Source organism: Gavialis gangeticus, unplaced genomic scaffold (assembly GCF_001723915.1).
Source record: "Gavialis gangeticus isolate Ggan-Ray unplaced genomic scaffold, GavGan_comp1, whole genome shotgun sequence".
In the NCBI taxonomy this organism is placed as follows: Eukaryota; Metazoa; Chordata; order Crocodylia; family Gavialidae; genus Gavialis; species Gavialis gangeticus.
The window spans coordinates 5,765,544-5,790,195 of record NW_017729018.1 but is presented as its reverse complement, the minus strand read 5'-3'; the positions used below and the strand labels follow the sequence as shown (position 1 = coordinate 5,790,195).

The 24,652-nt window shown below is 42.4% G+C and overlaps 1 protein-coding gene across 3 annotated transcripts in view; it reads left to right on the top strand.

The window, feature by feature from the left end:
* The window catches only part of REXO1 (RNA exonuclease 1 homolog), a 59,819-nt gene that overhangs the window by 20,709 nt on the left and 14,458 nt on the right, over positions 1-24,652 (top strand). For all 3 annotated transcript variants that reach the window (XR_002096629.1, XM_019513301.1, XM_019513302.1), the window contains exons 2-10: positions 132-1,900; positions 7,695-7,796; positions 10,735-10,936; positions 13,967-14,127; positions 16,045-16,182; positions 17,507-17,630; positions 19,061-19,174; positions 20,477-20,614; positions 23,256-23,369. Coding sequence is in view for 2 of the 3 variants with exons in the window: in XM_019513301.1 (XP_019368846.1) it covers positions 132-1,900; positions 7,695-7,796; positions 10,735-10,936; positions 13,967-14,127; positions 16,045-16,182; positions 17,507-17,630; positions 19,061-19,174; positions 20,477-20,614; positions 23,256-23,369 (2,862 nt within the window). In the remaining variant the exon portion in view is untranslated. The remainder of the gene's footprint in view (positions 1-131; positions 1,901-7,694; positions 7,797-10,734; positions 10,937-13,966; positions 14,128-16,044; positions 16,183-17,506; positions 17,631-19,060; positions 19,175-20,476; positions 20,615-23,255; positions 23,370-24,652) is intronic.

Here is a 24,652-nt window from a genome sequence, read left to right as displayed (position 1 = left end):
CGTGTCCAGTGCTGTTTTCTGATTAAAATGACTTCATTTGATTTACTTTACTAAATTTGTATTTTATTATGTCTGAATTGTATTACTTTAAAAATTGTTAGATCTAAAATACTTTTTTCCTTCCTTTACAGAGCGTGGTTATGATCCATATAATCCTGAGCTTCCTAAACCTTTGACCCAGGGAGAGAATGGTGCTTTGAGTGACATTACAGAATCCACCCCTAGCATTCTGCAGTTGGAGCTGGTTAACAAGGCCATTGAGGCAGTCAAAAATGAAGTTGAGAGAGAACAGAAAAAGTATGAGGAACTACTAGAGACGACAAAAGAATACAGCACATCTGAGGCCTCTTCGCTTATTCCCCAAACACCTGTGTCATCTACTGTGACAAAAACAGATTCCTTTACCTCCTTAGAGTATAACCCAGGTAGCTATAACTTGAATAATAACACGGATTACAACCCTACCCCTTTGGCTGCTACTTGTCGATCAAGTAAATACACCTTGGATACGACAAAATCCAAAGGCAGCTCACTGGAATATGTTCCCAAGGCTGTAGCTCAGACTAAAAAATATAATAATGCTGTTCCTAACAATAAGTATGTGATTGATGACTCTAAGCCTAGTACAGACTTGGAATATGACCCTCTTTCAAATTACTCAGCGAGGCTTTTGAGCAAAGCCAGCACAAAGGAACAGAAGGGGACCAAAAGAAGTAGGATCTCTAATCATGAAGACTCTTACTCTCCTTCCTGCAAGAAGTTTTGTAATATATCTGATGACTATGAAACAGATGCCAGGTTTTCTGACTCTGAAGATGATGCTGACTTGGAATATCAGCCAGCCTCTAGTCGTTCACAAACTAAAGTCAGTTCTGAAAGCAAATCAAATGATGATTTATCCAGCAAAGAAAAGAGTACCAAATTGGAAGACCTAAGTTCCCGGGAGATGAAAGAAATGGCTGTGCAGTATGACATGGAAGATATTGAAAGTTCAAAGAAAAATCTGGTTAAACAGTTGTCAGAGAAGACAACAAAAGTGGTGAAGGCCGAGTCTGGCACAAAAGAACAGAACGTTCAGGACAAGAACAAGGAGATATCAAAAGACAAAACAAAAAAGAAAAAAACAGATTTTAATAAGCCTTCCAGCCAGAAGGAGGTAGGTAAGAAAGACAAAAGTAAAATCACTGAAAAGGAGAGAATAGTCAAGAAAGAAGAAACGATGAAAACTAAAAGTGAAGAGAAAAGTATCAAAGCTAAAACTGATGGGAATCTGAAAAAGCCTGAAAAAAAATTGGAAAAGGTGGTTGTAGCTAAGAAAGAGAAGTCAAAGTCCGCTGGCTGTTTGGCTAGTTCGGGAAAAAGCAAGAAGGAAGGCCTCAACAAAAGCTCTAGCACAGAGAAGTTGGGAAGTGGGAAGAAGGACTCCAAGGTAAAATCAGCTGATTTGAAGAATGGCAAACAAACGTCTAGTGGCAAACACAAAGGGGGCAAAACTTCATCTGAGAAACTGAAAGAGAAGGGGAGCTCTGGAGAAGTTAGGAACTCCAAGAAGAAACCAAAGCAGGGGACATTGAGTCATGTTGACCTATTTGGAGATGAGAGTGGGGAGGAGGATAACAAGAAGCGAAAACGTGGGGCGGCCACCTGTCCTAATGTGAGCTCGGACTCTGATGTAGATGGCTGTAGCTTTGGCTCCCAGAGTGGTGACGAAGGAACAAAGAATGTTAAATGTCCCAAGCTGTCAAGGTCATCTTCCTCCTCTTCAACTTCTGATGATATTGATTATTCCATCCTGGAGCGAGACTTGGATTATGATTCGGACCCCATGGAAGAGTGCCTCAGGATTTTTAATGAATCCACAGATGTGAAAACGGAAGACAAGGGAAGACTAGGGAAGCAGGTAACTCTTGTCCTGAATTCAAAGCTGGTCAGTTGCTTCCCTTTCCTTGCATCTAAATGTCAAATCTGTTTGCTTCTTAATGTAATGCTAATCTGCTCTTGTTATCTAGCTGAAGAGGGAAAAGAGGGGAAATTCTCTCCCGTCCCCCAAAAAAGATTAAATCATCCATCCATTTGAAGTTTTGACTAATACATGAACACATTTGTGGCTGAGTTCAGTTGAGTAGCATCATTCTCATTGCACTGATACTTAATATGGATTAGAGTGATTCTCCTCTATCACTCTTTTTCTATGCTAAACCAAAGATGGCAGGGAACAGCAATAGCTTCATGGGGAATTTCCAGGGTCTTTGTGAGGTAATTCAGGCAAGCTTCTGTATGGGACAGCCCAGAGCTCAGCATGGCAGAGTGTGTTCAAGGAGCAGATTGGAAGGCAATGGCATGTCGGTGTTTAGACTGGTATGGCTGGCTCTTATAGAAATTGAGTGGAGGACCAAATGGAAAAAAGATACATAGAGAAGTCCCATCTTGCCTTAAACCCTCAGTAGGCTGGAGTTACCTATATAGGAGAGACCCAGGACCTTGACCTCTCACCTGGGTAGCCTTCTTTCCTATAATGCTGATCCTTGACCAGTATTCAGTTAGATACTCAGTAGGGGTGCACTGATAAAGGTATTTTTTGGGGCCGTACCAATGGCTGATTACTAATGAGCCATATCGGCCAATACTGATCCGATTGCTGATATGCAAGCCTGCAGCTTGGCAAGCAGTGTCCTGCTGGTAAGTCTGTTGGGGGCAAGGGGTGTGGGGGACGGAAAGGGAAGGGGCATGGGCCAGGTATATCAAGGTCGCTGTGGTGAGGGAGGGAGTAGGGCTGGGGCAGGTACTGTCCGGCTGGGGCAAGTACTGTCCCGCTGGGGTGCGGTGTGGGCCAGAGTTGACAGCTCATGGGGGTGGGGTTATGGCTCCTGCTGCTATGTGTACCTCTGGTGGAGGCATCAGGGGTGTGTGCTCCCCAGATCTGTGTGTGAGGAGAGGGTGGGCTGCCACTGGGCTGGAGCCAGGGGCAGCACTGGACTCTTCGTGGTGGGAGAGTGAGAGTTGGGGTGGGGCTGTGCTTGGGGTAGGTGGTGGCAGCACTGGGAGTGGGGCTACAGCCACTCCCCCCACGCTCCCTGGATAAGCTGCTTGTGGCTCCGCCCTGTCCTGCCCTGGCTTGGCAGCACCTCCCCAAACCCAATCCCTCTCCCTCCCTCACCGCAGGGGCCTCGATCTGCACCCACCACCCCCCACAGCAGCTGGATGCTGCTCGTCAAGCTGCTGGGCGGCACTCCTGGCCCTGGGCGTGCTGTGGCTCTGCCCATGCATGTGGCATTTATTGGTGACATTATTGGCCATATCAGTCAAAAAAAAGCCGAATGCTGAAAATGGAAAACTGAAATTAATCGGTGCTAATACGATATGGACTGATGGATCGGTGCACCTCTAATAGTCAGGTATGATCTTGCTAACACTTTGAAAAGAAACTTCTTAAAGCTAACTTTTATGCCAGTTTCCACTGTTATTGCAATTTCTGTGCAAGCATTGCCATATCCAGTTCTATGGGTAGTACAAATTCTGTATGGAAGGGGGAATTACTAGACATGGTACCAAAGGTAAGAAGAATTAAATTAAGGAGGTAGCGGAAGCTGCATCGATAAATATATAAACCTGAACTGGAGAAGAAACTAGAATGCATGCTGAGGGCAATAATCCTGTGACAACCTGTGGGGCAGAGATGAACAAAACTCCTCCTTTACCTTCTAATATGAGTTCAACTAGGTAATGAAAACAGAACCCTGAGATCCATGAGTGACTGGCTGTAAATAAGCTGGAGTGTATAAGAACACTAGAATTGCCATTTTCCTGGGCTAGACCACAGCTCCATTGTGCTCAGTATCCTGCGATACGCAGTGGCAGAGTGTAGATGACAAAAGAGAGAGTGAATTGGGTATGACCAGGGTTTTTTTTCCTGCTGTTCCTCTTCTACCTGCAGCCTCCAGCGTTTAAGGCCTAGGAAGTTCTAACGCAGAAGCTGTGTCCCTGACTCCCATGCTCAATAGCTTCTGATGCCTTTTTCACCCAAGAATTTGTCCAATCCCTTTTTGAATCTGGATAAACTGTCAGCTTATACAGCATCTGGTGGCAGTAGGTTCCACAATTAATGACACGCTGTGTGAACAAGAACTTCCTTTTGTTAGTGTTAAACTTACAACCTACTAGTTTCATTTTGTGACCCCCTGGTTCTTGTGTTGGGGGAGAGAGAGTAAATAATAAATCCCTATTTACTTTCTCTTGGCGGCTTATTTTTTTGTAAGCCCTTATGATGCCCCCCCTCAAGTGTCTCTTATAAACTGAATAGGCCTAGCCTCTTTAGCCTCTCCAAGTGGAAGTCCCTCCATCATCCTTGTTGCCCTTTTCTGAACCTTCTCTAGTTCTTCTATATCCTTTTTGTGGTGTGGGGGCCAGAACTGGGCACAGTATTCCCAGTGTGAGCGCATGATGGGTTTATGAAGGGGTATCATTATACTTTCCATTATATTTACAAAAAAAAAAAAAAGACTTTGTAGCCACAGCTGCACAAGTGGTGGACTGCACGGTTGTTACTCTGCAGTCATTTACTACTTGCATAAGCAGTATTGCGTAGTATTGTTGCTGCACAGTTTTTCCCCTGACGCTACTGCGCAGTAGCATTGTGTTACAGTTAGTGCCCAGCAACACTACTGCACGGTAGTGATGAGTTACCATGCAGTAGCTCATTGCTATTGCGTTGTAGCATCTTGTGTAGATGAGCCCTGTGTTTTCTGACTTTTATTTTCTGATGGGGATTACTTCATTTGTATTCATAGCAGGGGCTTCAGGAAATCAAACTTGAAATGGGTTTTAGTTTAAAAAGGACAAGAAAATAACTTCCTTTCAAGATATAAACACCCAAAGACTAGCTGAATCAGCTTTTTTGTATGGTCCTTGTTCTAGGAACAAGGTTTGATGGTGAAGGGATTACAAAAACAGCTGCTCTGGGCATGTTTTGAGGAATGCATGTTACCAAAGTAGAAATACGTGTGCAAGTATCTGAGGAATTGCTAAGTGACATCACTTAAAGCCATAACCCAAAATGCTTTGTACTCAAGTGGGTGCATCTACAAGTGTGAATTTACTGTGCAGTAACTGAAAGTACTGTGCAGTATGGGTATGGGTCTGCATGTACACACCCATACTGTGCAGTAAATATGGTGACTTAGACCAACTTGGGTGTAAATTTGATACCTGCATCACGCAGGTATCAAATTTATGGCCAATTAGTTACTGTGCAGTAATGGTACATGTAGATGCCTTACTGTGCAGTAACATTGTGAGTGTGGACTAACTTTAGTCCCAACATGTAGGCACTGGCCTATTCCCTCTTACTGCGCAGTAATTTTAAGCTGGCGTAAATGCATGTGTAGACACACCCTATCTGTATTTTAAGGACAGTGGAGACTTTGGCATTCTGGGTTTTCCAGTGAGTTTCCAACTAAAAAGGTTTCAGATGAAACAAAACTTTTTCCCCCTTTGGGAATGCTGATCTGAAAGGTCAGTGAGATGAGCATAGTTTGAGACCTGTAACTGAATGGTCTAGGATCACAGGGATGGAAAGGGGCTCTGAGGCTATTGGGGTGGTTCCCTTCTTCTTTTAATCCAGATCACTCATTGAGTTTTAGTCATTTCCTTTAAATCCCGATTAGAAGCTGCTCTTGGTTTTGAGACTTTTGTTTTAATGGTGGGTAAAACGTGTCTTATAGGTAAAATTATGTGCTCAAACCTGCAGAACAATTCTGTGCATATAGATGGCAGAATAAATCCAGGCTTGGTGTATGAAAAGGAGGGTTTCTTGTCATGAAATAGTCTGTGCTTACCTGTTAAAGAGTCTCATTTAGCTGTTACTGGCTGTAATGGCTCAGTGATGTTTCTCTTGCTGACAAGTAATATTTTGTGGCATTGAGAGAGCCATGTTGGAAGAAACTATAGATCAGGTTTCGGTTTAATCATTTTCATCTAAACTATTAAATTAGCAAAATCAAATAACGCTTAAAATGCAGATATGCTATTCATGGTGTTATTAACAATAGAAGGAGGTGGTTTGCTGTGGACAGAAGACTTGCTTGTTATTGTCAGCCATGCCTGGCTTACTCAGAATTACCCATTTTAAATGAGAAGAGTTTCACATGTCATTTATATAGCAAGAAATGCCTATCTTCTCAGTTTGATGAAACTCCTGGTATGTAAATATGGCACAGAATGAGTCAAAGGTCAACAGATTTACGTTGGTCCTGCAAGGAACTATGCTTTGCATACGCAATATCCTATATTCCTGCATATAGGATATCCCTGTTTTTTTCCTCTCTCTTTTCCCCCCCGCAAGAGAGAGAGGCTTATTTAGATGTGCTCTACTTTTTCAAAAAGAAGGCAAATAAAATTAAAGAAGTATGCTCACACACTGAAATAATATGTGCGCTTACCTGAAAGTCACAGCTCCACACATACCATCTGAAGTCCCAGGTCACTGTGAGTTAATTTTTGAAGGAATTTGTCTGGGCAGTATGAAATGTTCAAAATATTTTATAGGGCCAGATTTTCAAAGGAGCTCAGTTTTAAACCTAATTAAAGTGGTCAGATTTTCAAAAGAGTGATGTTTGAGATACCTAAATGGTTAAATACTGGAAGAGTTTGAAAAGCTGGTGGTACATGCAAGCTATTTGTAGTATTATTATTATTGATAAACATTATTATTTATTATTTATTATTATTATTTTTGTATTTTTTTCTCGTGAGTATTTTGAAAAATTCCCTTTATTCAAATTCTCATTTGGATTCTGAGCTCTGCCCAAAATCTGGTCTTACAGCCTTTTCTCTACAATTTCTTGAAGAATTTCAAACTTCTTTCCCTGGAGAAATCTGCCACCAGTTGCTCTAAAGAACAGAGACTGATGATCTGAACATAGATATGACTGAAGCTAACCCCGAAAACGTATTTTGAACATTCACAAAAATGGCTAAGTGGAATGTTAACAACAGTCATGAATATTTTCGCTGAGAACAAGCCTGAGGCATCAGCCCCATGAGCCTTTATATGGCAATTCAAAAGCATCCTGAAACCTAATGTAATAAATACAAAGCTATTCTTCTGTCCTTGCTTTCTTGCTGTATTAAAGCATCTCTGGGTTTGTCACCATAGCTTTTCCATGAAGTTAGTTCTGTGTATACCTGCAGGGTTGCAGTATTTAAATATGCAATGACAACAGTGTGGTTCAGTGTCCTGCAACTTTACAGGGCCTCCCCTGTGAGAGATCATTAGTTGTGAGCAAGAAATCAACTAATCTAGAGTTTAATTAAATTCCTTGGTTTTAAAAATACTGGCAAACATACCAAGTGTGTAAGTGGTTGGTAGGTGAAAATGTCCTGTTAAGGCATTCAATCTTAGGCAGTCAAAAGAATGGTTTTTAATAGGTCATACCAAGGCATCCTATTGTAAGGTCCATGAAAAGACTACTTGGGTGGGAACAGCAATGCTGCTGTTCATTTGTTTTCCTGGTCTCTCTTATTTTCAATGCTAGCTTTCAGTAGTTTAGCAGCTGGTGGTAGCTTGTATACACCTGGTGTCTGGAAGCAATTTCTCTTTATGATTCCAGTATCCCAGAGGGGGGCTTTCCAAACATTCCCTTGGAGTGCATTCTTCAGATGACTCACTTTTGGAAGCTTGCTCTTTTGTTTTCTAGCCATCCAAAGAAGAGGGAAGTGAAGAAAAGACAGAGGATGCTTTAACTACTCTATATCCTGGCCAAAAAAGAAGGATCTCCCATCTTACAAAGCAAGGAAATGTAAGTGTAAACCTCAGGAGCAAAAATGTAGTTTGGACAGGGGGTTAAGATTTCTTTCTCTGTTATATATCAAGTGCATTAAGAAAGGCAATCAAAACCTAGGACAGTAGAGCATAACATCTTTGCACTAGCATCCTTCTTTGGGGAAGTTCCCCCTGCCCCGGCTGAAGAATTTCACTTTGAAGTCCACTACTTCCAGTTAGGTTAATAGCAAAAAGAGGCAGTCGCTCCATTTCAAGCATCAGAGAATTATGTTTGACATCTTCTCTTATGTGTTTATGAAGACCTCTTTAATTTAGAGAAGAGTAAAATGGCCCATAAAGACAACATTGTTTTCTTTAATTTTTTGTGCGTATTTATAAATTGTTTGCTTTAAGTCTTTAATGCATTTCCCTTCAGTTGCTGAGTATAGATTACTTAGTGTTACATTCTAGTAGCAGAAGTGCAGAGGATTAGGCACTTGCTTGACCTGAGTATCAAAATGAATTGTTTTTCCTTTCGATTCAGCCTGGAAAGAGCTTTCTTGTTTTTAACGTGTTTAAGTCTTGAGGTCAAGTCAATGCATTTTGGTTACTTGCATATCCTCAGCCAGTTCATGTGTTTGATAAAGCTCTCCTAACCTAGCGAGATAAGAGATGGAAGTTAATGGATTGGAAATTCATGAACTCAAATAGTTATTGTAAATATGTACATTTTAGGCATTTATGCATCTTTAAATACATTTTCTCAATTAAACTGCTGACACCAAAAACCCTTTTTCAAAGACACAAGGGAGTCATGATGCAGATATTGTGTAGGCAAACAGAACAGTTTTGGTGTGCTCAGCAACAGGTTGTACACAGATGTGGGTGTTGGAGCCTAATACATTAAAAGAATACTGGCTAGGACATTGTGTTATCTCCTGCTCCTTTCATGTGGGTGACATAGGGTCACTAACGTCTACTTCTGCAAAACATTTACTCTGCCTCTGCATATAGGGTTAAGTGTCATGCTATGCTACTGCTACTTAAATTGTGTTGTGCCTATTATAATCCTTGCAATTTACATGTCAAGCACTAAAGTAAAACTAGAAGGAAAACAGGCAGCTTTCAGTCTGGGTTTCATGTCGTTATATAAAAGTAAAATTGTTGGTTCATGGAATTGTTGATAAAACAGACCCCCCCCACACACACACACACACTACTGTTTAATGACTGTTTAGCCTCAAGTAGTTTGCAGAAGATAAGCAGCCATTTTACAGAAACTAGTAATATAGTCAATGCTTATTTGTTCCCTGGTTTGTAGTCTTAGAGTTAGAGGTAAGCAAAATATGGCCCACAGGCCAGACTTCACTCACTGAGGGATTTTGACCAGCCCACAGCAAATCCCTTGGTTCTGCCTGGCCCAGGTGTGGGGGGCTGCCTGGGCCGTGGCGCATGCGGCTGGTCCTGTTGCCCCTGGGTGCACAGCAGGGCTGGCATGCAGGTCAAACTATTTCTCAGCAGCCCCAGTGGTGGCAGCTCCTTCTGCGTGCTGCCTGGGTACCCCAGCCTGTCCACCCCACGCTTGCTGCTGGGGCCAGGTCCTGCTTGGGCAGGGTGCACAGCCAGGCAGCTGGGATGGGGCTGTGGGTCAGCAGGGAGCGGTATCCAGGAGCGAGGCAGGCAGGTAAGGCCAGGGAGACCCCGGGATCTCAGACTATTGATGGTGCAGGGCCTGGGGCAGAGCTGCAGTCTGCTGCTTGCATGCCTCTGTGATGGGCACAGCTTCTGCAGACAGGAACATGCTGGAAGCTGATCACAGCTCTGCCCTGGCCCTGGACCCATGGTGCTACTGCCCCAAGATCCCCCTCCAACCCTGGACATGGCTCCCTGCTCCATCCCATTCACCTGGCTGCGTGCCCTGCCTGTGCGGCTCCCGGCCAGTCTCCAGTGAGACCCCAGGATTGCGGGGCAAGACAGCGCGGGGTCAGGGCAGAGTCCCGGTTCTGTGGGCATGGATGTGCAGCCCCAGTCCCGTGCTGTCACCACCCCATGATCCCAGAGTCTCCATGGAGACCAGGCAAGACCCATGCAGGCAAGGGGGGCGCTTGGCTGGGATGGGGCTGTGGGGAGCAGTGTCTGGGAGTGAGATGGGCAGGTAGGACCAGGGAGACCCTGGGATCTTGGGGTAGTGATAGCATGGGGCTGGGGCAGAGTTGTGATCTGCTCCCTGCATGCCCCTGCCTGTGGAACAGGCATCTGTCACGGGGGCGTGTGGGCAGTGGATTGCGCCTCTGCTCTGGGCCCGGACTCTGCACTTTCCCCTTCCTGCTACCCCACCCTGTGATCCTGGCCTCATCCACCTGTTCTGTTCCTGAACGCTGCTCCCTGCCCTCCCGCAGCCCCATCCCACATAGGGAGTTCTGGTGAGTTGTTGCGTGGGCAGGGTGGGGTGTGCTGATCCAGCCCACAGCAGCTCAGCAAAACTTTCCATGTGGCCTGCCCTCCACTGTCTTAGAGAGAGCCCAACTATTGAATGGGCACAGAGCCTCTTCTCTATTCCGAATAAAATTTGAGGTAGTCCCAATATGACATGTTGAAGAAAGCTGAGTATGGGAATCTTCCACTGCTACAACTTTTTGTGCTTGATCTGTTGTCAGTTCAGACTGCTTCCCTGCACACCAAATTCACATGCAAGAAAATGCCTATATAACTTTGTTATACAGTCATAATGCTTGAAATGTAAATAAAGCCTAAAACCAGAGGGAGTTGTGTTCAGTGGGTGTGATCTGGAAGACCAGCATGCCCACGTCACCTCTGTTTCCAGCAGCGGACCCAAGCAAACCTCTCAGTAAAATAAATCCAGTGACCTAGCGTGGTAAACGAGCTTTCTGCTTCTCTCAGTTCTGTGCGAAGAGCAAAGGGCTGGGCATTAGCAAGCAAATATAGTGGTCTTAGAATCCTTTGTGTCTGTACAGGCAGATGTCACAAGCAAGCCCGTAATCCGGCCATACCGCCCACCAACTGCTCAGGAGGTTTGTTACCAGAGGATTCAGCTGGCACAGCAGCAGGCAGCACAGCTGGCTGTGGTAGTTCAAAAGGCCTCTCTTTCTTTGCCAGGAGAAAAGAGGAGGATTGCTCATGTGCCAAATGCAGCCCTTACCACAGCAGCAAAACAGAGTAAGTTCCTAGCTTTTATTATTGGCTTCCATCATTTCACTTCCTCTCGTTAAAATGGCACTGCTTTTTTAGATGCATTTTAGGAAGAATAACAGTTCCTGGCATTTTAGAGTGAAAGTACAAGAAGACTTGCACATGGTTTTCCATGTGAGATAGCATTAGCAAGGTCAAAACTGTGTGCATTGGGCCAACAATTAGGGATGTTACAGGTTTTCCTTAGCTTAAAAGATGCCACTGTTCCCTGAAAACAAGAACATCTCTAGAGAGGCTCACAAGTTTTTTTTACCAAACAAAATGCAAAATGTGTTCTGTGAATCCATGCCATGTTGCTCGGCCCTAATGTCCAAAAATAAAAGTTGCCATTCTTTTCATGGGAGAGGAACAGTTCCCAAATCTCCAGTCTGCACCCAAGTTAAGACTCAAAATTTTGTGTCTGAGCTTAGACATGGATACTGAAAAAACAAATAGACCGGGGGGAGAAATATATTAAACTTCTTACAAAGTTCAAGCCAAACTTCTCTCATTCTAAAGAAATGTGTGGCTGATCTGAGCTTGCTGGACAGGAATGCAGATCATCTGAAAACCTGATAAAATTCTGAATGCAGCTAGTCCTGTCCTGTGTGACTTTTTTTTCCTTTAAGTATTCCATCATTCTTATACAACGGCCTGGGGCAAAAACATCTTCCTAAGCATAAATATGGAGGAGAGACTTGAATCTTGAATTTTAAGCACTAGAAGGTACATGTGTTCTTAACAGCAATAATTTAGTCACATCTTTTCCTTCAGGGTTCAACCTACACCTTTTGTATCTAGGATTGGTAATGTTAGAAGAGAAGTGGATTTTATAGCTGCATTAAATAGCTGTTTATATTCTGTCTCTGTGCAGTACCAGTATTTTCTTAGTTAGGCCCCGATGCATTTTTACTGAGATTGTCATCACACTGATCTCTCGGTTCCCTCTGAAACTTCTCTTGTTGGAGTTCTTTGGATTAAAACGTGTATTGTATGTTCATTGGTTTTTATGCTTGGTGAAGTTTCTAGCTGAAGTCTCATACTAGTGTAAACACAGCCTTCCAGAGCTCCACTGGGCATGGCACCTGCCAGGTTTTTTGGGGGATATTTAAAAAAAACAAACTGGTTAGCAAGCCACAGCTCCAAGCAATTTACAGTTCCATCTACTCCCTTCTCTTCCAGAGCCACTGACAAGTGAATCTTTTCACTAATTGCTTTCTTTTCCATTTACTGTTTCTCGTGTTTCTGTCATTCTGAAATGCTTACAGCCATTCAAAAATGAAAAATATATAAATGGAAGGTGGTATGGGGGTGGATAAACATGCTTGTTTTTTTTTTTTGCTTTAGCACTTTCACCCAGAGACTTGTGTTTATCACGGTAAATTTGTATTAGATTTAACAACCTTGATAGCAGAGCTGTTTCTGAGTGCTTTCCTAATTTGTTTTTTTTAGGGAATGTTAAGACTTTCTTAGCTTTTTAATTTATTTTGTTGGTAATACTTATTTGAAATTGCATTCCTTAGCTTTTTATTTTACAGGCACATTACCATCCTAAACAAACCAGTGTTCATAAAATTAAAGTTTGAGCAAGTAGTTATGCAGAGGAAATTGCATACTTTATTATCTCCTACTTTATTTCTGTTGTTTTCACTTTTTTCACTTAAACTGAGAGCTGCTTGGCATAAATGAGTCCAGTGGAAGCATGAACTTAGACTTCTGTTTTACCTTCTACACATACAAAATCTGCCCTTCAGCATGTGCAGAGAGAGCCACCTGCACCAGCTGAAGGAACATGACTTGAGAATGTTTTAAAGGAAGGAAAGTTTTGCCTTAAGTTATAGAAAGTAGAAAGGCAGACTCTTTTTGCAGGTATGCTTTCTGGAAAGGATGCCTCTGGGGGGAAAGAACCCCCCAAATATTATTATTCTTTGTCCATAAGAACACCAGCCAACTTGGTGTGCATTTGTACAGCCACTGCACAAATAAGTCTTAAGGTGAAATTTGCTTAGTGGTTACTCTGAATTTTAAGGAAATGACGTATGGCCCCACTGCAATATAATAGGGGTTTTGTCACTGGTTTTAGTTAGCCCGAGGTTCTACCCAAAGCTTGAGCTGGCTTTTTCCACCTAGTATTTGTATTGCAGGTGCTTGTATTCTCTTTTCCCTTTTTATCTTGGAGGTTTAGGGAAGTGGTTGGTTTTTTGAGTGGCTTTTATTGTATCTGGTTGTACTGGGCCATTGGTGACTCACTAGTTTAGCCCCTTAGCATCTCTCTTCTTGCTGTACCACAGAAGAAGTTGTTTCAAGAGACGGTCGCTTCCCTTAACAGCTCAAGACCTTTTCTGGTCAGGTAACGAATGAGTCTACGTAAGAATTTTTAGACCGTCTTTTGATGCCATCAGGGCTTAGTTGCTCTGACATTCTTAACTTCTCTTTCTACATCATTTGCCATCACATTCTTCATTAAATTAGTGGCTTTGTGATCCCAAGCAATGTAGAAGAAGAAAAATGCAAGAGTCGTTATACCTATTGCCATGAGTGGGAGTGTGCAGTAGGCTCTAACTTCTGCTTCCTTTTTTTGCACTGAAGTCAAGGACCTTAACACATGGGGCTTGTATATGCATCACATTTATAATTGTAACTAAATTTCAAGTTCCTGAGTAGCTCCATATTCAAACACTTTCCCAGGATAAATGTATCCACACATGAGATTATTTTTCATTAACTCTGTGTACAAAAGCCTTACATGCACCCAGATCAAAGACAAATAATGGCACATAGCAACAGAAACTTGCATCATCGTTATCAGTGCGGAAGTTGGTCATGCCACCTAACTTAACAGATCTTGCAAGCATCTGTTCTGCATTGGCTTGGCAGAGAAGGCAAAGGAATTAAACCTGCTATCATCCCTGAATCCCTGTTTGCCACACAGGCTCATAATTCTGTATGCTCATTTTGAAACCAGAAATTAACCTTATGGTAGAATTTCTGCATAAATATATTTTCTGTCTTTCTTAGCTCTTGCATGTAAGAAAATTACTCCAGTTGGCAGTGTTCCACTTCCCAACAACTCTGAGACTTCTGTTCTTGCTCTGAAGGCCCGTACACTAGCTGGGATGGCATCTAAGACCAGTAGCACTAACAAACCAAAAAGGATAGCTCATGCTCCTTCTCTACAGGTAAGACAAACCCTTGCATAATATATCAATCTCCACACCCTGGTCTTTCCATTCATTCTGTGTTGGTTTGATTACATTTAATTGTGTGTCACTGAAAGATCTTTGCTCCCAGAATAGTGAGATTTGTGCGACACTCTGTTTTGTCATGTGTAAACCTACAAGCGCTTCCATATATGTATCTGATCAGTTAGCTAGGAGCAATATTTAGAGCCAACATGCTTTCTGACCTAAAAAGTAACCTTTAGCAAACCGCCTGGGTGTATCTGCCACCAGATCCTAAAGCTGAAATGTACTGGAGATCTTTTCCAGCTGTGATCTATCCTCTGACGCCTGGACTTTGCTTGGGTTGTTTTTGTAGATCTGTAGTTATTTGCTCTTTGTCATTCTCTGTGTTTGAATAGTGCTGCATGTACTGTAGACCTGTGATGATGGACAAAAATGGTGTTTTTTAATGGTGGTAGCTGAAGGTAATAAGGTTTTCTACCCAAGACAGCTGTTGGTGTTATCTAACATGAAATTTAAGCTGACGTGGGCATAGTGGCATAGCTGTATGAGTGGATATGTTTATTCTGGAATAAAGTAGCTAGTGTTTGGTTTAGCTTAACCGCTTTCCATGCAATATTAAGCTAAATTAAGAAAAGGCACACTAACTGAGCTCAGTCCAAAGCCTGACCAGTGCACGTGACCCAGCTGCTGCTCCCAGATTACTGCTGATGCCCTGGCTTTGTGGACTGAATTAAATTGCTTAGCATGCCAGATTTGACCCATGGGCCATAGATTGCTGAACCCTGTCCTAGGTTATATTGGGAAAACATCCTGCCTAGATGAAGCCTTTACCTGCACTGTATCTAGAAGAGGTTTCAGTTGTGTTAAGAGAACTTGATTGAACCAATACAGTTAAAGAGGGCATCCTTTTTGCCTATCAAGATGGGACCGAAAGCATTGCAAAACATATGCCCTCATACTCATTAGAACTGACATTGCTATGAATCTCTTCTTCCTTTGTAGTTTCTCTTGGTCCTAACAGGCACCATCTGGGCTGGTATGTTCCTGAATGTTTCTTGAACAGAGACTGACAAAATGATAAAATGAGTAAAAAATGTGGGTGGCAGGGACAGAGACTTAAACCATGTTATTTGTAACGCTCGCTGGCATATAAAAGGAAACTAATTGGTAATACCTTAAGATAACATGTACAGGCTTTTGCTTTGGTTTTGGTTGGCAAATACCTATTCAGAAAACTTTAAGGAGAAATTGAGTGTCAGTTATTTAAGATTAAAAATCCAAAATTGTAATTGACCCAAAGGAAATTATGATATTGGAGTTCAATAAAGTCATTGTATTTACTAAAACCCCAAATCATAAATACAGAGCTTCAGTTAGGCTTACCACAGCCACTTAGTGTTTGCCATCCTCCCTTTTTTTTTTTCCCCTTCTTTCCAGATGGAGTATCGAAAATGTGCGTGACTGAGCTATTGGTTTTTTATTTGGTGTCATGCATTCATATCTCCAATACAAAGGGTAAATCTTGGCACCACAGTAACCTTGACTCTTAATGTAAGTGCCATAGTTTTCATGATATGGGGTGTTTTTCTTTGAAGACAAACTAGCTTTACGTCTAACGTCACTGAGACTAATTGGCTGCAGTGTGTAACCGTAAGGCCTGATTCTTCATTTGTAACAAAACATCCTAAAAGCCCTAAAAACACCTGCTTTTTAGAATAGTAAGACTGCTGAGGGGGAGCAAAACAGTTGCAAGTGTTATTTTTGGGATTGAAAATGCCGCACGTTATGCCAGTGTTTGAACAATTTTTTCAGAAAGGAAGTCATGACACTATTAATAACACATGAGAAACATGAGCTACTCAAAGCAATTTATTTCTCAAACTTTTCTGAACCCTTTCTTTTTCTCTGTAGAGCACTACCTTAAAGAGGCCAGTTATTCCCACAGAGTTTGGTGCCAAAGTCCCAACCAACATTCGCCAAAGGTATCTCAATATCTTCATTGATGAGTGCCTGAAGTTCTGCTCTTCTGCACAGGAGGCATTTGACAAGGTCTGTATTGACACTTCAAAGCAAGAGCCAAACTTGAATTGGGGAATCTTTTTCTCCCCATCGGTCATTATCCTTTGAGATTGTTCTATTTTCTAGTTGTACTCCCTTTCTTATCTGCTGCCAAAATATTGTATATAGAGGAGTGAAGTATGTTAAATAATGCCAGATTTGTAAGAATTGGAAAAGATTATAATACTGTGGAAGTTTTTTCCTCTTGAGATGCCTGAGCACATTTCTGTTGAAATTTTTTCCAGGTACCTTAACCCATTTTACGAAAAAAGCAGTCAGTCAGCTCTAGACATTCACCCCAAGCTTTACGCTGATCCTAGAGCATGTTGGGAAACACCTGCTGGAACATTAGCTGGTCAGTGTAGAGCAAAGTGATGCTGGTAGAGTCAGTAAAGCCCATAAGTCAAAGGGAAGTGCATGCATTTTAAGGAGCCTTTCATTAAATGGGGACAGCACAGCATGATTCCCTGCGGGTTCCCTTCAGTGCTTGTTACACAGGAAAACTCCAGACAACGTGCACTACATTAGTTTTGTACCAGATGAACTTGGGAACAGTTTTTCTTGTGCTGTCTGTCTCCCTTTCCTCGCTCCCTGTTTGAGATGCTCCTGTCACACCCAACGCCGAACTGGTGCCTTCAAAGTGATAGCCTGTGAGGGATTCCTTCATCCTCCTCTTCCATTCTGGAATGCCTCCCTTTTCATCTGTTTTTTTTAATACCCTTTGTACTTAGCACTCCAGAAACAGGCTGCTTTCTCTTAGAGGAGCCACAGGGCCCTGCTTTATGAATCCAGCTGTCAAGGAGACCATTTCAGATGAAAAGACTTCAGTGCTTTGGGGTTCAAAATGCATCTCTTCCATGATCTGATTGGGTGTTACTTCCTTTCAAGTGCAAGGAGGGCCCAAGGCGAGTTCCAGAACAGCAATCTTTTCCCCTTATATAAGTGTATTTATTTCTGAGATCCTCTGAAGCCATTTGGTAGGACAGTCACTTGGTGGCCACAGTTGAATTCTATGTTTTAGAGAGCAGTAGTTAGCTATGTTAATCTGAAGTCAAGCAGAGGTCATCTTACAGATTGCCTCTGCCTCTGCCAAAAATATAGAGCAGAAGCTTTCATGAACTCAGGTTCACTTCATCAGTTGTTCATGCATCTGATGAAGAGAACTTAAATTCATAAAAGCTTCTGCTCTCTCTGTATCTTAGTTTATAAGGTGTATCTCTACCCTGCCATTTATTTAAGAACAGTGAGACTTCCCATTTTAACTCGAAGCAAAATCAGTAATGGCATAGGTCATGATAAACTACGTTATTTGCAGGCTCTGTCTGAGGAGAAGGTGGCTTATGAGCGCAGTACCAGTCGGAACATCTACCTGAATGTAGCAGTGAATACGTTAAAGAAGCTCAGAAGCCTAGCGCCCAATTCCCCATCTAGCGTAAACAGTACGTATTGCATTTGTGGTTTAAGAATCTAAAGCCGTGCTCGGATTAGGAGCAGGAGAGTGAAACCCATTGAAAAGCCAGACCAATTTCTCAGATGCATTATGCTGAAAGGCAGACGGCTTCGGTTAGGTTTTTAGCCTTGCAAGCTTTAATAGACCTCCTCAAGAGGAAAGTCCAGCAATGCTTTGTTGGCTGTTGGTACCTAAATGGAGATAATGCCACATGGATTTTTTTAGCACAGGTTCTTTAAAATGAAAAGCCCTGCTAATGGAGTAACTTTCACATGATGCCTTCAAAGTGATAGACTCGTCCATCACCACAGAAATCTGTTACACACATTAAGCTTCAAGAGAGAAAAGAAGAGGGTTAAGACATTTCATTATTGGCTCTCGAGAGGGTACATTAAACAATCAATTTATGCTGTTCTTGTGAATTTTTTTCTGATCTCTTTCCTTTTCCTCCTCTGTCTTCATTACCTTCCCTACCATTAGTCAGAAGGCCTGAACTCAGGGAGGCTGGCCTTTGGAGACCTGCCAGTTAATGATTAGTAAAAAGCACCTGTCCACCATTAGATAATGTGCTGTGCGTATTCCACAGCGCTGACGTTTTTTTTTTTTAAGTTTTGATGAAAGATTTGATGTGGAAGTCTGGCCTGTAGGGATTTACCAGCAGAGCTGCATGCAGCGCAGTGGGTCTTGTCTTGAGCCAATGGTTGGCCTTGGGGATGTCACAGTGGTGTTATTCTTTGAAACGCTCCAGGGGTGACTTTTCCATCTTTTCCCCACTTCCTGCTATGTTCAGTAATTTTCCAGAAAACAGGCTGGCCTTCCTGTCAACCATGCTGCAGTAGGTGGTTTTCTTCAATGAATTGTTCCACTTCTGCTCATGGGGAGATTCCACCAGATGCTGATGCCATGTGACCAAAATGGTTATACCCCTCCCTGTCCCATGTTCCCTCCCCCCCTTCCTCTCAGCTGGGTATCTGCAGTCCGTAGTATCTTGTGTGAGTGCACAAGCAGAGTTTTTTACTATCCAGCATGTGCCCTCCTGCCTTGTCTACAATGGTGCACAGCAGCATGCATCCCTAGTTAATGGGAATGAACTGTATAGACTTCCTGGCTTGCTCCTGGGAAAACCACAGCTGGGTGTCAGTATAGACAGCAGGCTTCCTGTTGCAGATCAGGGTGTGCCATAGACAACCTGGCTTTGAAAGCACCAAACACATGACTGTTTCTGGAACAGAGAGAAAATTGAAAGAGGTGAATTCAGCCCTCCTTTTTTCTAGCTTTCCAAACTATTTGGACCCAAGCTTCTATCTGTGTGCAGTGCCCAAACACCAGGAATAACTTCTCTTACTTTAGAAAGGTGGCAACTTTGTATTTGACCTTTTCTATTTCTGTTTCTCTTCTCTTCCTTCATCCTCACTGCAGAGACAAGCAACAAGAAAGTGGTTTCCCATGAAGCTGTACTAGGAGGGAAACTTGCTGCTAAGACCAGCTTTACGCTAAATCGGTCGGGGAGCTTGCGGGCAGAGGATTTAACGGGTAAGTATCTGTTTCAGTAGCTCCCTACCTCAAGTCAGAGCTGCATAAACAGCAGAGAGGGATTAGGGCAGAACAACATCTTGCTGAACCTTGAGGCAGTACAGTTTTCATTTTCCATCTGAGCATTGTATCTTATCACTTACCACCTGTACACATTCCAGGTAGGAGTGTTGTAGGCTTATTTACTAACATGGCAAGTTTGGTATCAACCTCTGGGTGTTGTGCACTAGTTGCCCTTATTCTCTGTCTCAAAGGTACACTGTGAATGTGGTGATTATCATTCTGGTGCATCATCAAGAAGCAGTCAGAAAACTCCTAGTATATGTTTGTATTTTCAGATGCCCTGTATCCCTGATCTGCAGTTTTCTGCCTTTTGGAGTTGCTTTTCCTTTCTGGCCCCAGAAGGTTTGCTTTATTCAGGGCTACTGTAGCTCCATATGCTTAAGGGGCAATAGTCAACGTAACTATATTGCCATCTGTTCTGTAGGAACCGCTTTCAGATTTACCAGCTTTTTAGTAAAAAGTTACATTGTATACAAAGGATTGTGCCACAGGCATTATTGTTGGGTTGAATTGGTTGTGGGCACCTCGATTGCTGAAAGAGGTAGGCAGATTGTTGGGAGATCAGAGTAGAGACTCAAACTACTAAGGAGTGGAGGGATTGACATGTAAGGAAAGCATAAAAGGAGTTGTATAGCTCAGATAAACCACATCAAAGGGCGATGCAACAGTATTGGAAGAGTGTAAACACAAAGGAGTTATTGAGCATGCTACGAGGAGTTATAACTATCCGTAATGGAATGAAATGAACAGCCCCCCTAGGCTGAATATCATGAAAAAGCCCCTGACAGTGAGATTTCAGACCACTGTAGGGAGTCTCACAAGGGATGTGGTAGAAAACACATTCCTTGGTCCAGTAATCATATCTATTAAAGCATTTAAAAACTGAAAATGCCAGGTGAAATGCTATGAAATAAGGCCCCCAAGGAATTTCATTTTGGAATGCCTTTAATAGTTCAGAGTCATGGTTTTTTCAGACTTGGGTGCCTAAAATTAGTTGCGGAATAATTTTAAAGTTCAGTCTGGGTATTTAAGTCCTCAAATTTGAAAAATATTGGCTGTTGAACCTGTTTCCTTAGACTAGCTTAGATACTGAACAGAAGATGGAAAAGCAGATTCAAGACTTTGGGATTGCCTGTGTGCATTTTGATAAGCATGAGCTGATTTGTTACTGTCTAGACAACAAGTAACGTTTCTGCTGCCTCAGTGGTGTAGCTTCAGCCTGTCCTTTGATACATCTAGGATCTGCCTTGTACAGAAGACTGAAGGAGTATCTTCTGACAGAGGATCAGTTGAAAGAAAATGGGTACCCAATGCCACATCCAGAGAAGGCGGGCCGTGCTATTGTTTTCACTACAGAGGAGAAGAAAACAACTGACTGTAAGTTGTTCTGGGTATGTCAGTCAGCAAGGTTAGTTAGCCAAGGCACAGCCTGTTGGCTCAATCCCATGTTCAGCCACTCTCATCCCTTAACAAGGTGCAGTCTTCATACTGAAGATGAGGCTGGCTGCAAGTGAGTTCCTGCCTTTTTGCAGAACTATAGGATTTTAAGCATTCTTGTCCTTGGAAAATATTTTCAATACAGTATCTATGCTGTTTGGACCCACACAGCAGTTTCATATGTCTTGTATTAGGATCAAGCCACAGCCTGGAGTGGCAATCATAAATTTCTTCTAGGCTTATCAGGCCCTTAGAAGAAATGGTCAAGGCTATTGCTCAGTTGCTTAATTTTGTGAGAGCATCTCTAGATAACAACACCCCTTGCCCCTGAGGTTGGTGTATGCTGGAGTCTGATTTTTTTTTTTTTTTTTTAATTAATCATTGGCTGGTATTCTCTCATTTTGATGCTGGCAGGGATTCACTTTATAGTTTGCAAACACATATTCAGATCTTCAGTATTGGGGGGCCTACTCTGCACACCAAGACTTTCTAAAGCGTCCTCAGAAAGGTGGCTAGTCAGGTTAGTCTGAAGTCAGGTGGAAGGTAGGGCAGGGACTCTAGCAACTGATGGTGGTGCCTCACTGATAAACCTGCAGCATGATTTGGAGCAGTGTAGTTTTTAGTTCTGTCGCCTGGTGGCACTGCTATATATAATTTTTAAGTGGAATGGAATAATTGAAATGTGTACCCCGCTCCACACTGGCTCCTGACCTGCTTATTTGACTTTTCCAAAACCTAGAGTCTGTTGGAAGAAAGTAGACTTTTTAATTTAAAGAAAATGGAACAAGCTACTGTACTGTGCATTAAAAGTAAAATGCCTAGCCAGAGTGAAAAACAAAATTGCATCTCTACTGTTTTGGGGCAAAAGTAGGTCTTGAGTCAGTCATTCGCTGACTAATGTGTGTTAAGTGCTCATTCATGTTAACACCTTGTGCCCACATTTGTACTATGGCTGTTGAAGCGACCTGCACCACAGCGATATTGTATTATTGTTGTACTCTGTTTGGTCAGCTCTGAGCTAAGGGCACCAGCAGTCACCTGCCTTCATGCAAGCTTGGGGTCTTAGTTCCAGTTCTCTCTCTTCGTTTTGAGGCTGTTTAGTAACCCATACCATTGAAAACAGATGGCTATATGTAGTTGCAACAGCTTTGTGTGAAAATACACATTAGATAAAAATTACGTATGCTAATGTTGCATAGCGTTATCACCTAAATGGTAGTGTCCTTTTGAGCTAATTGTTCAGACCAAAACATGAAGAATAGTCTAGAAACACGGCCATCAACTTCCCTGCTTTGGTTTTGCCATGTGCCTCATTTTCAGTTAATGATGAATAATAGAAACCACACATACCATCCTGGTTTGGGATGTGCTTTCATAGAACGTAGCTATTAACAGTCTTACAATACATTTTACAATGAGTTGGGGGTAATGGAAAGGGGATCTGGCCAGGTTCAAGCAACATAATACATATTACGCTTACCTTAAACACCCAGCAAATTTTTATACCGTGTAGTTTGTGGTGTGCTGCTGAAGTGACAGGTTTCACTCCAAAGAGTGTAGCATTTCCAGGTAGTGGTAAAACTGCTCTATAGCACGTGCAGTAGGAAACGCCACAGCTGAGACCTGAGTTCTTGTTCCCAGTCTAATCCCTTTCTTCCTTCCACTCCCTTTTTTGTTTCAAAGGGCTTGAGGAAAATGGCTGTTCTGCAGTATTCAACATATAGGGCCCTTTTAGTCCACTTTGGGAATGTTAAGGCAAACCACACACAGGAATAATAAGAGCGCTCACACAGGAAGCTAACGTGAATTTAAAATGTATTCCATAATAGCTTCCCTTTGTAGGTAAGACTATATAAGTTTCTCAAAAATACTCCTCTCAATTTAAAATGTGGCTTTTGCCCAAGGTGAGTTTTTAGTAAGTTTTGACCCCATTTTCCCATTTGAATGATAAGAGCAGGATGGGAGAGCTAATCTTATTTTTCCCTATTTATTTTAACTTCGGACTTTGCACTTTGATAACCGATAAAGCTGCAACAGAGAAGGTTTGAACAAAACTTGTTTTATAGCTGTAACAGACGAAAATAAGCAGTGTTTGAAGAAAATCAGTACAGCATTTGTAAAGCTTTGGGCACTTCAATGTCACAGTACTTGCGTGTGCTTCTAATGCCACCTTCATTCTGTCGTACCCTGTTGCCAAAGAGGTTTTGACCTTTTTGGCACCTGCCAGTAGGTTTATTTCTCAGGTGATGTTAACTGCATATGGCCATCTAAGTGCAGGTCATTGTACTGAAGTGACAACAGTTCTCAGTCTTTTTTTCTTCTTTGATATTGAGGAAATTTAAAATTTAAAATTTCATAGTTTGTAGGGTCGGAAGGGACCTGAGCAGATCATCGAGTCCGAAAATTGATTATTAATACAATCTTAACACATTTTTTCAGTCATGTACAGTTCAGGAAGATTAGCCAGTACTTCACCAAAGTATTTCTTTTGGGCAGAGCAAATTTAACCTGTTTGTCTTGTCTTATTAACTGGGTGAATTGCAAAATTTCCAGTAAGCTGTTTCGTTGTACTTTTGATCAGCTTCGTGCAGGATATGTTGCCGCTGTGGTACCGAATACATGGTCTCCGCATCAGGGAACTGCATTCGCAAAGAGGAGTGTCTCCATCACTGGGGAAGGTTACGCAAGCAGAAAGGTATGGACTCTTCCATGACTTCCCAGCAAATTGGTGAACAAGCTTTTGGCATTTGATACCGGATCCATATCAAGCTTCAGTTGTTACAGAGAGCGGGTACTTTTTGAGCTATTTTTTGGTGCCATTATTTGGTTGTGGGATTCATGAAGATTGTGTGCAGCAGCTTCAAATTGGCAGTACATAAGCTTGCCACTTGGTGGTGTGACACATTACAAAATAAGTAGTCTAAAGTTTGCGAAAGGTGGTGTTGGGAAGTGGTGCCATGCAGCAAACACCCATTTGCTGCAGTGGTAAAAACACATGAACACACATGCGCACACGCACGCATGCACACATATGCACCCTCCCTCCCCCCCACCTCTCCAGTCTTCTCTTGTATCACTTATTCTGTTAGGTCAATTGCTTCTGGGCTTGCAAAAATTGAGGCAGGTGACTTCAAACATGATTACACTCTGGAGTCGTAATGACTCGTTGAGCTCTTCACTGTCAGCGAAGTGACCGTGACTGTGCTTGGTTTTCTCTCCAGGATGGTTGGCGCTTGAACCACTATAATTTCCTTTCTAAAAATGAGGCATGACATAGTCTATAGCAGGGGTGGGCAATTATTTTGGGGAGAGGACCGCTTACTGAGTTTCGGCAAGCCATTGAGGGCTGCGTGACAGGCAGCCCAGGGCAGATTAATACTAATTTTCTAAATTTTTTAGTGGCTCTGTGGGCCGGATAGAATGGCCTGGCGGGTTGCATCCGGCCCCTAGGCTGCATTTTGCCCACCCCTGGTCTATAAGGTGCGCTAACTGGGTCCTGTGCTATAATTATGGGAAGAGATTGTAACCATTAAAAGGCAGATCAGCATGTGAAAGTATGAATCTGTTGAGATGCATATTGTCTGTAGCTCCCAGACATCCCAGCTGGGATTGGGATCTTTGTTAGGCACTGTACCAATAAGACTAAGTCATAGTTCCTGCCCAGCGAAGTTATATTAAATTTGAATTATTTCCCGGTGAGGCATCTCCCTAATTTGTATCTTCCCTTTAGCTTTGAAAATAACCCGTACGCAGAGTGAATTTACATTACTGAAAAACCTTCATCATCGACACATCTATTTATCAAGCTTGTTTGCTAAATAGAATTGTAACAGACCATCAAAATGTATCTGGTACCATGCTATTTAGCCTGTTTTAGAGCGGTTGGGAGGGGATTGCTTGAACACTGTAGACTTTGAGGCTTTAATCCTCAGGTTTTTTGGTTTTTTGGTTGTTTTTTTTTTTTTTTTTTTTTTTTTT